The sequence below is a fragment of the Serinus canaria genome, chromosome 28 (assembly GCF_022539315.1).
Source record: "Serinus canaria isolate serCan28SL12 chromosome 28, serCan2020, whole genome shotgun sequence".
NCBI lineage: Eukaryota > Metazoa > Chordata > Aves > Passeriformes > Fringillidae > Serinus > Serinus canaria.
The window spans coordinates 803689-816887 of record NC_066341.1 but is presented as its reverse complement, the minus strand read 5'-3'; the positions used below and the strand labels follow the sequence as shown (position 1 = coordinate 816887).

The 13199-nt window shown below is 56.7% G+C and overlaps 1 protein-coding gene and 2 long non-coding RNA genes across 8 annotated transcripts in view; all 3 read left to right on the top strand.

The window, feature by feature from the left end:
- The window catches only part of FBN3 (fibrillin 3), a 34036-nt gene extending 22151 nt beyond the window's left edge, over window positions 1–11885 (top strand). For all 5 annotated transcript variants that reach the window (XM_050985982.1, XM_050985985.1, XM_050985981.1 and 2 more), the window contains 12 exons: window positions 280–402; window positions 799–930; window positions 2411–2536; window positions 2948–3154; window positions 4446–4571; window positions 5503–5625; window positions 6865–6981; window positions 7998–8126; window positions 8571–8690; window positions 9397–9628; window positions 10416–10584; window positions 11484–11885. In XM_050985982.1, the coding sequence (XP_050841939.1) occupies window positions 280–402; window positions 799–930; window positions 2411–2536; window positions 2948–3154; window positions 4446–4571; window positions 5503–5625; window positions 6865–6981; window positions 7998–8126; window positions 8571–8690; window positions 9397–9628; window positions 10416–10584; window positions 11484–11858 (1979 nt within the window). In that variant the 3' untranslated portion in view covers window positions 11859–11885. The remainder of the gene's footprint in view (window positions 1–279; window positions 403–798; window positions 931–2410; window positions 2537–2947; window positions 3155–4445; window positions 4572–5502; window positions 5626–6864; window positions 6982–7997; window positions 8127–8570; window positions 8691–9396; window positions 9629–10415; window positions 10585–11483) is intronic.
- On the top strand, window positions 1537–2398 carry LOC127060915 (uncharacterized). Of its 2 annotated transcripts, none has more exons than XR_007780269.1 (3): window positions 1537–1755; window positions 1867–2022; window positions 2300–2398. It is a non-coding gene; the product is annotated as an uncharacterized LOC127060915 (long non-coding RNA). The 2 variants fall into 2 exon arrangements; XR_007780270.1 differs by having other exon boundaries at window positions 1811–2022.
- On the top strand, window positions 7598–7988 carry LOC127060917 (uncharacterized). The gene is made up of 3 exons (XR_007780272.1): window positions 7598–7619; window positions 7654–7722; window positions 7790–7988. It is a non-coding gene; the product is annotated as an uncharacterized LOC127060917 (long non-coding RNA).
- Window positions 11886–13199: the final 1314 nt, after the last annotated feature.

Below are 13199 nucleotides of genomic sequence, written 5' to 3'. Positions count from 1 at the left end.
TGGATGGTGTGGGGAAGCTCGGTGAGGCTCCTCTCCACACTGGGCTCCTTCAGCTCCCTCTGGAGCCCAGGAGGAGCCCTGGAGCCCTGGATGAGCAGAGGAGCTGCCTCCCTCCCTGCTGGCACACCAGGGCTCTGTCCCTCTGCATGGGCAGGGCACAGCAGGAGGCTTTGGTGGAACACAGCTCTGGTGGGATGGATGCCCAGGGAGGGTGGGTGTGCCCTGGGGAGCTCCTGGCCCTGCTGAGGGCATCCAGGTGAGTCCTGTCCACTCCTGCAGACATCAACGAGTGCTCCCTGAACCCCCTGCTCTGCGCCTTCCGCTGCATCAACACCTTTGGCTCCTACGAGTGCACCTGCCCCTCTGGGTACGCCCTGCGGGAGGACAGGAGGATGTGCAGAGGTAAAACCCCTTCTGCAGCCCCCAAACTGCCCCCAGCCCCTGCTCTTGGCCAGCTGTGCACAGGGGAGGTGGGAATTCTGAGCTGGCTTTTCCCATCACCTCGGTGTCCTGGTAGGAAGGAATTCTTCCCTGGGAGGGTGGGGAGGTTTTCCAGAGAATCTGGGGCTGCCCTGGATTTCTGGAAGTGTCCAAGGCTTGGAGCAGCCTGGGACAGTGGAAGGTGTCCCTGCCATGGCAGGGGTGGCCCTGGATGAGTTTCAAAGTCCCAACTCGTTCCATGATGTTTTTTAACCCATGTGCCAGGCAGCCTGGCCCGAGGCTGCAGGGATGGATGGGGCAGAGCTGGGCTGGCAGGGCTGGCAGGGCTGGCAGGGGCTCTGATGGGTCTCCTTGCAGATCTGGATGAGTGTGCAGAGGGGCTGCACGACTGTGAGTCCCGGGGGATGCTCTGCAAGAACCTCATCGGCACCTTCATGTGCATCTGCCCTCCTGGGATGCAGCGCAGGCCCGATGGCGAGGGCTGCACAGGTACCAGGGGCATTCCTGGGGCATTCCTGGGGCACAGACAGGGATCTTCCTCTCGGAAGGATCATCCACAGACCTCTGGTTTACATCCTTCTTCGCTTTACATCCTTCTTTCCTTTATTTTACATCCTTCTCTGTTTTACATCCTTGGGCTTCTCCCTGGGCTTTCCCAATCCAATCCAACCCAACCCAATCCAATCCAATCCAATCCAACCCAACCCAACCCAACCCAATCCAACCCAGTCCAATCCAATCCAATCCAATCCAATCCACCAATCCAATCCAATCCAATCCATCCAATCCACCACCCACCAACCCATCCAACCCAACCCACCACCCACCACCCATCCAACCCACCCAGTCCAATCCAACTCAACCCAATCCAATCCAATCCATCCAGCCAACAATCCAATCAATCCAATCCACCAATCCAATCCATCAATCCAACCCAACCCAACCCACCACCCAACCAACCCACCCAACCAGCCAACATCCAACCCAACCCAACCAACCAACCCACAACCCAACCCAACCCACCAATCCAATCCAATCCAATCCAATCCACCAACCAACCCAACCATCCAATCCAACCCAACCACCAAACCCAACCCAACCCAACCCAAACCAATCCAATCCAATCCAATCCAATCCAATCCAATCCAATCCAATCCAATCCAACCCAATCCAATCCAATCCCAGCAGCAGCTGGAGCATGGGCAAGCCAGGGAAGCTGAGTTCTGACCACCCTGCTCTGGGAGAGCTCTGGGATGGATGGATGTTTTCCCTGGGGACAGGTGGAGGTGGATGTTTTCCCTGGGACAGGTGGAGGTGGATGTTTTCCCTGGGCAGGTGGAGGTGGATGTTTTCCCAGGGGCAGCTGGAGGTGGATGTTTTCCCAGGGACAGGTGGAGGTGGATGTTTTACCCAGGGCAGGTGGAGGTGGATGTCTTCCCCAGGGCACGTGGAGGTTCCTCCCAGCTGCCCAAAGACACGAAAGGGACCCTCAGGGGCTCAGTGAGGACGCTCCACGGGGAGTGGGGAGCTAGGCAGGTTTGAGGATGCTCCACGGAGAGCAGGGAGCTGGGCAGGTTTGAGGTCACTCCACGGGGAGTGGGGAGCTGGGGAAGTTTGAGGATGCTCCATGGGGAGCAGGGAGAGTGGGGAGCTGGGCAGGTTTGAGGATGCTCCATGGGGAGCTGGGCAGGTTTGAGGATGCTCCATGGGGAGCAGGGAGAGCGGAGAGCAGGGAGCTGGGCAGGTTTGAGGACGCTCCATGGGGAGCTGGGCAGGTTTGAGGTCACTCCACGGAGAGCAGGGAGCTGGGCAGGTTTGAGGATGCTCCATGGAGAGCAGGGAGCTGGGCAGGTTTGAGGTCACTCCATGGGGAGCTGGGCAGGTTTGAGGACGCTCCACGGGGAGCTGGGCAGGTTTGTGCCTGGCCTCAGCAGGGCTCTGTGTGTGTGTGTGTGGTCCCTCCCTGCAGACGAGAACGAGTGCCGCAGCAAGCCCGGGATCTGCCCCAACGGGCGCTGCGTGAACACGGCCGGCAGTTACCGCTGCGACTGCAACGAGGGCTTTGAAGTCAGCGCCTCGGGCACCGAGTGCATCGGTAATGGCCCTGCCCAGGCAGCCCTGGGGGGCTCTGAGGGGCTCGGACAGCGGGGAGGGACTGGGGACAGGGACACGGGCATGGCTTCCTGCTGGCAGGTGGGATACTGGGCAGGAATTGTTCCCTGGCACTGAGTGCCCAGAGCAGCTCTGGCTGCCTCTGGATCTGTTCAAGGCCACCTTGGATGGGGCTTGGGGCATGTGGGACAGTGGGAGGTGTCCCTGCCCATGGCAGGGGTGGCACTGGGTGGGTTTATGGTCCCTCCAACCCAAACCTCTCTGGGATTCTCTGCTCCTGAGCAGGAAAGTTGTTGGAGCATCCCCTTTATCCAAACCCCCCCACCCTCCCTGGCACCGCCTGCTCCATTCCCCCTGGTGCTGGCACTGCCTCAGAGCCTGGATTTGTGCCCAGACACCCGCCAGGGCTTCTGCTTCACGGAGGTGCTGCAGACCATGTGCCAGATGTCCTCCACCAACCGCAACCTGGTCACCAAGTCCGAGTGCTGCTGCAACAGCGGGCGCAGCTGGGGCCCCCAGTGCGAGCTCTGCCCCCTGCCTGGCACTGCCCACTACAAGAAGATGTGTCCCCATGGCCCTGGCTACTCCACAGATGGCAGAGGTCAGTGGGGCACTGTGGTGTTTGCTGGGTCCCCAGGAGGAAGGGGAAATGATGAATCTGACTCTGTGTTCTTAGAAGGCTAATTTAGCATTATATTGCATTTTATTGCAATATTATATTGCATTTTATTGCAATATTATATTGAATTTTATTGCAATATTATATTGCATTTTATTGCAATATTTATATTCTATTCTATTCTATTCTATTATTACATTACATTACATGGTAACATTACATTACATTACATTATATTATATTATAATTACATTATATTACATTACATTATTATACTAAAACTGTACTAAAGACTGGAGAAAGGATACAGACAGAGGGCTGCAAAGAATGAGAATGAAAACTCTTGACTCCTTCCAGAGTCCTGACACAACCTGACCGTGACTGGTCATTAAATCAAAGCAATTCACCTGTTGGATAAACAATCTCCAACCACATTCCAAAGCAGCAGAACTCAGGATAAACCACCAGATAATGATTGTTTTCCTTTTTCTCTCAGGCCTCTCAGCTTCCCAGGAGAAGAATCCTGGGCGAGGGGATTTTTCCAGAGAGTGTGACAGTGACAGGGCAGGGCTGGGCCCAGGGGTGATCCCCCCAGAGCAGACAGGGAGCCTCTGCAGGGGTCCCTGGCTCTCTGGGAGAATCCAGCCTGGCATGGGGTGAGGGGCAGCCTCAGACCAGCCCTGCCTTAGCACTGGATTTTTGGTTTAATTTTAAGGAATCCCTCTGTCCTTTGAGGTTTGAGGATGGCAGATCAGGTCTATTCTAGCACGAGTTATTTATTAACAAAGGAGATAAAAGATCTTAATCACAATTACTTGAGATCTTAATCACAATTACTTATTACACAGTGCAAAACGAGAAGGACTGCTGGTAGATCAGAGCAGAACATAAATGTGCAGATATTGAGGTGTGAAAGCTGGCAAAAGAAATAAGATTGATCAGGAGCCAAATGTAACTTAGCTTGGAAATAAAGATAAATTAGAGCGTCCTTCACTCAGCCTCCATCCCTGCCCTGGGGACAAGCCCCACACACCTCCAGGGAATGAGCAGGAGATTTCTGCTTGGTGACAGCTCAGCCAGAAATCCAGTTTATCTTCCCAGCTCCCAGTTTAGCAGGGGGATGTTTATTGGCCGCTGGGAGCTGTGCCCGAACAACCCCGAGGTGTTTGTGCAGTGTGAATTCCCTGATAACCACCACCAGAGGAGCTTTCCGTGGGTGGGCACTGAGCTGCCCTGGCACTGACAGCTCCTCCTGCCCCATCTCCCTCCACAGACATCGACGAGTGCAAGGTGCTGCCCAACCTGTGCAGGAACGGGCAGTGCATCAACAGCATCGGCTCCTTCCGCTGCCACTGCCGCCTGGGCTACACCCCGGACATCACGGGCACCGCCTGCCAGGGTGAGCCCTGAGAAATGATAATTTAGCCGGGTCCTGGGAGCCGCCCTCCCCTCGGGAGCCGCCCTCCCCTCGGCTCCCCGGGGCTGCTCCGCCCTGCCCGCCTCCTTTGACTCCTTCAGGATGAGCTTTGCCCTCCCCGAGCCCAGGGGCTGGCAGGGATTGGCATCTGAGCTGAAATCTGGCAGCTGCCAGCCTCCCTCCCAGGCAGCACAGCTGGTTCCAGCGGGCTGAGCGCCCTGCTGGGATCCAGATGTTGGCATGAACATCTGGAGTCACGGTTGTTGCTTCGTTTTCCAGAGTTCCAAGATGAGAGAAGAAACGACAAAATTGACTCCGTGTATCAAAAAGCTTAATTTATTATTATGTGATATATAAGATATAAACACTATACTAAAAGAATAGAGAGAAAGATTTCACTACCAAAGCTAAGCTAAAAATAGAATAAGAATCTCTAAACAAAGTTTTCTCAGCCCGAGACGGGCCGGACAAGTGTTCTGTGATGGGCTCTCAATTAAAAACAGTTTGACGAGGCCAATCACAGACCTTCCCATCGCATTCCACAGCAACAGATAAGAATTTTTTACAGTTTGTTCCTGAGGCCTCTCAGCTCTCAGCAGAAAAAAATTCCTAAGTAAAAGATTTTTCCTAAACCATGTCAGTGACACAGGGTGCTCTCGGCGGGGTTTGTCCCAGATTTGTTGTGCTGGCTGGGGCTGAGCTGCTCCCCCAAAGGCCCTGGCTCTGCTCAGCTGCTTCCTGGAGAGTGGAAACGGGGTGTTTGTCCAGGAATGCCCCAATCCGTGGGGATATCTCAGCCCTGAGCACAAACCCTGGCATCACCTGGTGCTCAGGAGCCCCTGAGGGGGCTGGGAGGGCTGGAGGGGACCCTGCCCAGCAGCACAACCTGACCTGTTTTGTCCCTGGAGCGCAGATCTGGACGAGTGTAACCAGTCCCCGAAGCCCTGCAACTTCATCTGCAAGAACACCGAGGGCAGCTACCAGTGCTCCTGCCCCCGGGGCTACGTCCTGCAGGAGGATGGCAAGATCTGCAAAGGTGCAGGAGCAGAGGGCTGGGGGCCAGGGGACAGGGCAGCCAGACGGGGAAAATGTCAGCAGGAAGATCTGGGGGAAGGTGCCACCATGAGGGTTTGTCCCTTCCACGCTCCCCGTGTGCCTCATCAGGGAAAAAAATGCTCCTGGCCCTGTCCTGGAGAGTGCACAGCACAGCCTGAGCTCCAGTGGGCTCAGAGGGATGTCCCCTGCACGTGGCATTGTCACCAGCCAGGCTGGGGCTGTGCCCACCCCCCCGGAGTGAGGAGCCTGGCCCGAGGATCTGGGGGAACCTGGGGTTTGTGAGCTGCAGGAGAGGCAGGGGAACATCCCTGCACCTTGCAGATGTGTCTGTGTGGGGTGGGAAAATAATGGGGTAAACTGGGGGAAATTAATCAGGAAAATTCTGGAAAAGTAATGGGGAAAACAGGGGAAAATAATTGGGGATAATGCGGGAAAATAATAGGGGAAAATGGGGGAAAATAACTGGGGAAAAGGGGGGAAAATAACTGGGGGAAAGGGGGGAAAATAATTGGGAAAAATGGGGGAAAATAACTGGGGAAAATAATTGGGGAAAATGCGGGAAAATAACTGGGGAAAGGGGGGAAAATAATTGGGAAAATGGGGGGAAAACTGGGAAATGGGGAAAATAATTGGGGAAAGTGGGGAAAAATAATTGGGGAAAATGGGAAATAATTGGGTAAATGAGGAAAATAAGGGGAAAATGAGGAAAATTATTGGGGAAGTGGGGAAAATAACTGGGGAAAATGGGAAAATACTGGGGAAATGAGGAAAATAATTGGGGAAAATGCGGGAAAATAACTGGGGAAAGGGGGGAAAATAATTGGGGAAAGTGGGGAAAAATAATTGGGGAAAATGGGGAAAATAATTGGGTAAAATGAGGAAAATAATGGGGAAAATGGGGAAAAAGAATTGGGGAAAATGGGGGAAATAATTGGGGAAAATGGGGGGAAAATAATTGGGAAAATTTTGGGAAATAATGGGGAAAAAATAGGGGAGAAACAGGAAAAATAATGGGGGAAATTGGAAGAAAACAAGGGGAAAAACTGGGGGAAATAATTGGGAAAACCAAGGAAAATAACGGGTGTGAGGTGGGGACAGGTTTGTCCTTCCCCTGGGAGAACTTCAGGGTTGTTCCTGGGGCTGCTGCTGTCCCCCACAGGGACCCTGAGGTGTCACAGCCCCAGGGGGACAAAGTGAGACCTGCTCCTTGTCCCTGCAGACCTGGACGAGTGCTCCACCAAGCAGCACAACTGCCAGTTCCTCTGTGTCAACGTCATCGGGGGCTTCAACTGCAAGTGCCCCCCCGGCTTCACGCAGCACCACTCGTCCTGCATTGGTGAGAGCACAATTCCTGGAATGCCCTGCCCATTCCCAGCCCATTCCCAGCTGAGCCTTCCCGGCCCCCAGACCCCCACACTGACCCCTGTCCCTCTGCTGTCACCCTGGCAGGGGCTGCATTGTCCCTCTGCTGCTCAGCCTGGGCTCTGCCCCAGCCTCTGAGGTGGCCACAGGGCCGGGGGTGGACTTTGAGGTGGCCAGGGGTGGGTTTCCAGGTGGGTTTCCAGGTGGGTTTCCAGGTGGATTCCCAGGTGGATTCCCAGGTGGTCAGGGTGGATTTCCAGGTGGATTCCCAGGTGGCCAGGGCTGGATTCCCAGGTGGATTCCCAGGTGGCCAGGGCTGGATTTCCAGGTGGATCCCTAGGTGGCCAGGGCTGGATTTCCAGGTAGATTTCCAGGTGGCCAGGGCTGGATTCCCAGGTGGATTCCCAGGTGGATTTCCAGGTGGTCAGGGATGGATTTCCAGGTGGATTCCCAGGTGGCCAGGGGTGGATTTCCAGGTGGATTCCCAGGTGGCCAGGGGTGGATTCCCAGGTGGATTCCCAGGTGGCCAGGGATGGATTTCCAGGTGGATTCCCAGGTGGCCAGGGCTGGATTTCCAGGTAGATTTCCAGGTGGCCAGGGCTGGATTCCCAGGTGGATTTCCAGGTGGCCAGGGCTGGATTTCCAGGTGGATTCCCAGGTGGATTTCCAGGTGGTCAGGGTGGATTTCCAGGTGGATTCCCAGGTGGATTTCCAGGTGGCCAGGGGTGGATTTCCAGGTGGCCAGGGCTGGATTCCAGGTGGATTTCCAGGTGGATTTCCAGGTGGTCAGGGATGGATTTCCAGGTGGATTCCCAGGTGGCCAGGGGTGGATTCCCAGGTGGATTCCCAGGTGGCCAGGGGTGGATTTCCAGGTGGATTCCCAGGTGGATTCCCAGGTGGCCAGGGGTGGATTTCCAGGTGGATTCCCAGGTGGATTTCCAGGTGTGCATTCCCAGGTGGCCACAAAGCCCCCCTGGTGGTGTTTTGCAGACAACAACGAGTGCACGGCTCAGCCCTCCCTGTGTGGAGCCAAGGGGCAGTGCCTGAACACCCCGGGCAGCTACAACTGCGAGTGCCAGAAGGGATTTTCCCTGGACAGCTCCGGAGTCAACTGTGAAGGTGGGGCTGAGCCTCCAGGGAGCTCCCATGGCAGGAATTCTGAGCTTCTCTGAGGAGTCCCTGTCCAGATGGGAACTTCAGGAGTGTTTGGGCAGTGCCCTCAGGGACGGGGTGGGGTTGTTGGGGGGTCTGGGCAGGGCTGGGGGTTGGACTGGATGATCTTGGGGAAGGGAATGGTGCCATATTCCAGCAGGAGAGATCTGAGCCTGAGGCAGAGCAGGGCTGGGGACAGCCCAGGGACCATCCCAGCAGGGCTGGGGACAGCCCAGGGCTCAGCTGGGAGCAGGGACCATCCCTGCAGGGCTGGGGACAGCCCAGAGCTCAGCTGGGGTCAGGGACCATCCCTGCAGGGCTGGGGTCAGCCCAGGGCTCAGCTGGGGTCAGGGACCATCCCAGCAGGGCTGGGGTCAGTGTCTGAGCTGCCTGTGTGTCCCTTGGGTGCAGATGTGGACGAGTGTGACGGCAACCACCGGTGCCAGCACGGCTGCCAGAACGTGCTGGGGGGCTACCGCTGCGGCTGCCCCCAGGGCTACGTGCAGCACTACCAGTGGAACCAGTGCGTGGGTGAGTGGGACACGCCTGGAGGTGTGCCATACCTGGGGGGGCGTGCCATACCTGGGGGAGGTGTGCCATACCTGGGGGGGCGTGCCATACCTGGGGGAGGTGTGCCATACTGGGGGAGGTGTGCCATACCTGGGGGGGCGTGCCCTGCCTGCCTGGGGGGGTGTGCCATACCTGGGGGGGCGTACCATACCTGGGGGAGGTATCCCGTACCTCTGGGGTGTACCCTGTACCCTTGGGCTGTACCCATGGGCTGTACCCTGTACCCATGGGCTGTACCCTGTACCCATGGGTTGTACCCATGGGGTGTACCCTGTACCCATGGGCTGTACCCTGTACCCATGGGCTGTACCCTGTACCCATGGGCTGTACCCTGTACACATGGGCTGTACCCTGTACCCATGGGGTGTACCCTGTACCCATGGGCTGTACCCTGTACCCATGGGCTGTACCCTGTACCCTATGGGGTGTACCCTGTACCCTTGGGCTGTACCCATGGGCTGTACCCTGTACCCATGGGCTGTACCCTGTACCCATGGGCTGTACCCTGTACCCTGTACCTGTGGGGTGTACCCTGTACCCATGGGCTGTACCCTGTACCCATGGGGTGTACCCTGTACCCATGGGGTGTACCCTGTAGCCCTGGGGGACATCCCATGGCTCGCTGCTTCCCTGACTGCCCCGTTCCACCCTCCCCGGCTCCGTGCAGATGAGAACGAGTGCTCCAGCCCCTCTGCCTGTGGCTCTGCCTCCTGCTACAACACCCTGGGCAGCTTCAAGTGCGTTTGTCCCTCGGGCTTCGACTTCGACCAGGCCTTCGGGGGCTGCCAGGACGTGGACGAGTGCTCGGCCGGGGGCAGCCCCTGCAGCTACGGCTGCTCCAACACGGACGGGGGGTACCTGTGCGGCTGCCCCGGCGGCTACTTCCGAGCGGGACAGGGGTAAGGAGTGCCCCGAGGGGCTTTTCCAGCTGGGAACTGCTGGGGGATGTGGGATAAGGAGCCCTGAGCTTCTCCTCGCTGTCCCCAGAGCCTCAGTGTGCCCCCTGTTGAGTGACTAAACTATACAAAACTCTCCTTTGTCCTCTTAAAAAGGAAAGAATCCCAGAAGTTTCCTCGATTAGGTGCAAAAAGGGGGGGCCCTTTGCACCTCATAGGCCTTGGGGGCATCACCTCGACCTTAAGGATAGCTAATTGGACAGGAGCCAGAAAGTCCCACCTGGGCAATCTACTAGGAAAAAAAAGAGAAAAAGAAAAATCCCAATCACTTTTGAGAGGTGTTTTAGCAGGGGCAGGGGGGCCTCTTGCACCTGGCTCGGTTTTTCTCTGTAAGGAGTTTGTTATTTTGCCTTTTGTTAAACCTTTTTGTTTCCAGCCCTGCCACAGAAGCCATCCTGCTGATTTTATGCCTCCAAAGGTAGCTGAGCTACCTTGGGTGAGAAATAGAGCTCCAAGAGCTGGTGAGAGCTGGCTGGAGGAGGCTCCCATTGCTCACATCTCACCTCTCCTGCCCCGTGTGCCCGATCCCAGGGCTGCCAGCAGGTGCTCTGAGCATACACCCAGTGCACTAATTAATCCGTTAATTAATGAAACCACCTCGGTGTGGTCTCTCTCGGGCACGTCCTCTGCCACACCCACGTGTGACCTCTGGGTGTTTCCCACCCGGAGAACCCGGGAGTGCTGAGGTTTCCGTGGGATTCATGGATTCCCTCTGCTCTTCTGCCACCAGCCACTGCATTTCTGGCTTGGGATTCGGGAAGGGTCCCTACCTGCCTGCGCCCCAGGAGGAGGATGAGGACAACCTGCTGTCCCCTGAGACCTGCTACGAGTGCAAGATCAACGGGTACCCCAAGAGGGGCCGGCAGCGGCGCAGCGTCAACGGCACCGAGAGGCACCAGGTGAGGGAGGCAGGGCAGCCTGGAGGGGCTGGAGCGAGGCAGGAGCTGGATCCCGTCAGGAGCAGGAGCCTGGGCTTAGGGTTAGGGTCAGGGTTAGGGTCAGGGTCAGGGTTAGTTTTAGGGTTAGGGGTTAGGGTTTAGGGTTAGGAGTTAGGGCTTAGGGTTAGGGTCAGGGTTAGGGTTAGTTTTAGGGTTACGGTTTAGGGTTAGGGTTAGGGTTAGTTTTAGGGGTTATTGTTTATGGTTTAGGGTTAGGGTTAGTTTTAGGGTTAAAGTTTAGGGTTAGGGTTAGTTTTAGGGTTAGGGTTGGTGTTAGGGTTCTTCCTTTATTGGGATAAAGTCTACAGGGCTCCTCTGCCTCACTTTTGGACACAAATCTCCACTCTTGGTGGGTTTGTGTTCGGGTTCGGGTTAGGGTTGGGGTTGGGGTTGGGGTTAGGGTTAGGGTTTAGGGTTAGGGTTTAGGTTTAGGAGTTAAGGTTATGGTTAGGGTTCTCCCTTTATTGGAATAAAGTCAACAGGACTCCTCTGCCTCCTTTTTGGGCACCATCTTCTACTCTTGGTGGGTTAGGGTTAGGGTTAGGGGTTAGGGGTTAGGGTTCTCCCTTTACTGGAATAAAGTCCACAGGACTCCTCTGCCTCCCTTTTGGACACAAGCCTGTGCTGTTGGTGGGTTAATCCCCCTGACCCCTTTTCCTTCACGAGCACGCCGTGAACCTGGCCAGCATGGACATGGAGTGTTAGGGTTAGGGTTAGGGTTCAGGTTAGGGTTAGGGGTTAGGGGTTAGGGGTTAGGGTTCTCCCTTTATTGGAATATAGCCAGCAGGACTCCTCTGCTCCCTTTTGGACACAAGCCTGTGCTGTTGGTGGGTTAATCCCCCTGACCCCTGTCCCTGCAGGAGCACTCTGTGAACCTGGCCAGCATGGACGTGGAGGCGCCGCTGTCCATGGCGCTGAACCTGTCGGAGCTGGCGCACAAGGAGCACATCCTGGAGCTGCTGCCGGCGCTGGAGCCGCTGGAGAACCGCGTGCGCTACGCCATCGCCCAGGGCAACGAGGAGGGGCTGTTCCGCATCCACCACAGGGAGGGGCTCAGCTTCCTGCACCTGGGCCGCAAGAAAATCCTGCCGGGCACCTACCTGCTGGAGATCGTCAGCGTGGCCCTGCCCCGCCGGCGGGAACTGCACAAACTCGAGGCCGACAACCACCTCGACTACTTGGCGGGCGAGCTGGGCCAGGCGCTGAGGATGAAGCTGCAGCTCCAGCTCTACTAAAGCCACCAGAGACCCCCCCAGTCCCACCCCACAGCGCAGCCCCTGCCCCTCGCCACCCGCCCCGGGAACAACGGGATCCTCTCCTGCCACTGCCACCGCCGCCACCGCTGGGACTGCCGTGGGGATGTCCTGCTGGGACAGCCGTGGGGATGTCCCTGTGGGATCAGCCGTGGGAATGTCCCTGTGGGATCAGCCGTGGGGATGTCCTTGTGGGATCAGCACCTCTGGGATCAGCCGTGGGAATGTCCCTGTGGGATCAGCCGTGGGAATGTCCCTGTGGGATCAGCACCTCTGGGATAGCCATGGGAATGTCCTTGTGGGATCAGCATCCCTGGGATCAGCCATGGGAATGTCCCTGTGGGATCAGCACCTCTGGGATAGCCATGGGAATGTCCTTGTGGGATCAGCATCCCTGGGATCAGCCATGGGAATGTCCCTGTGGGATCAGCACCTGCTGGGATAGCCACGGGGAATGTCCCTGTGGGATCAGCCATGGGAATGTCCCTGTGGGATCAGCCACCGCTGGGGCAGCCATAAGAAATGTCCCTGTGGGATCAGCATCTGCTGGGACAGCCGTGGGGAATGTCCCTGTGGGATCAGCCATAGGAAATATCCCTGTGGGATCAGCCACCACAGGAACAGCCATGGGGAATGTCCCTGTGGGATCAGCACCTGCTGGGGCAGCCATAAGAAATGTCCTTGTGGGACAGCCAGGGAATCCCTGTGGGATCAGCCAGTCTGGGAAGCCAGGGGATGTCCCTGTGGGATCAGCCATGGGAAATATCCCTGTGGGATCAGCATCCCTGGGACAGCCATGGGGATGTCCCTGTGGGATCAGCCATGGCAATGTCCCTGTGGGATCAGCAGCTCTGGGATGCTCTGCTCTGCCTGCAGTCCCTCCTCCTGCCTCTCCCAGCTGATCCCTGCAGGGCCATTCCCTGGGTTTGCAGGAATCCTTTGCAGTTCTCCACCAACCCTGCTGATTAATTCCTGGGATAAAGGTGCTCGTTCCCAGGATAAAAAGTGCTAAATGGTGCTGATTCCCGTCATTAAGGTGCTCATTCCCGGGATAAAAGGTGCTGATTCCCGTGATAAATATGCTCATTCCCGGGATAAAAGGTGCTGATTCCCAGGATAGAGGTGCTGATTCCCAGGATAAAGGTGCTCATTCCCAGGAACTGCCTCATCCCCAGGCCCAGGTGCTCCAGCTCCTGGGTGCTGGTTCCTGGCCAGCGTTCTGCACTGTCTCCATCCACCCTCCCATATTTATGGAAAGCCACCAAAGGAATTCTGGCTCGGTGCTGTCAGGAGTGCCTTTTCCTGTAGCTTTGCCTTTTTTGG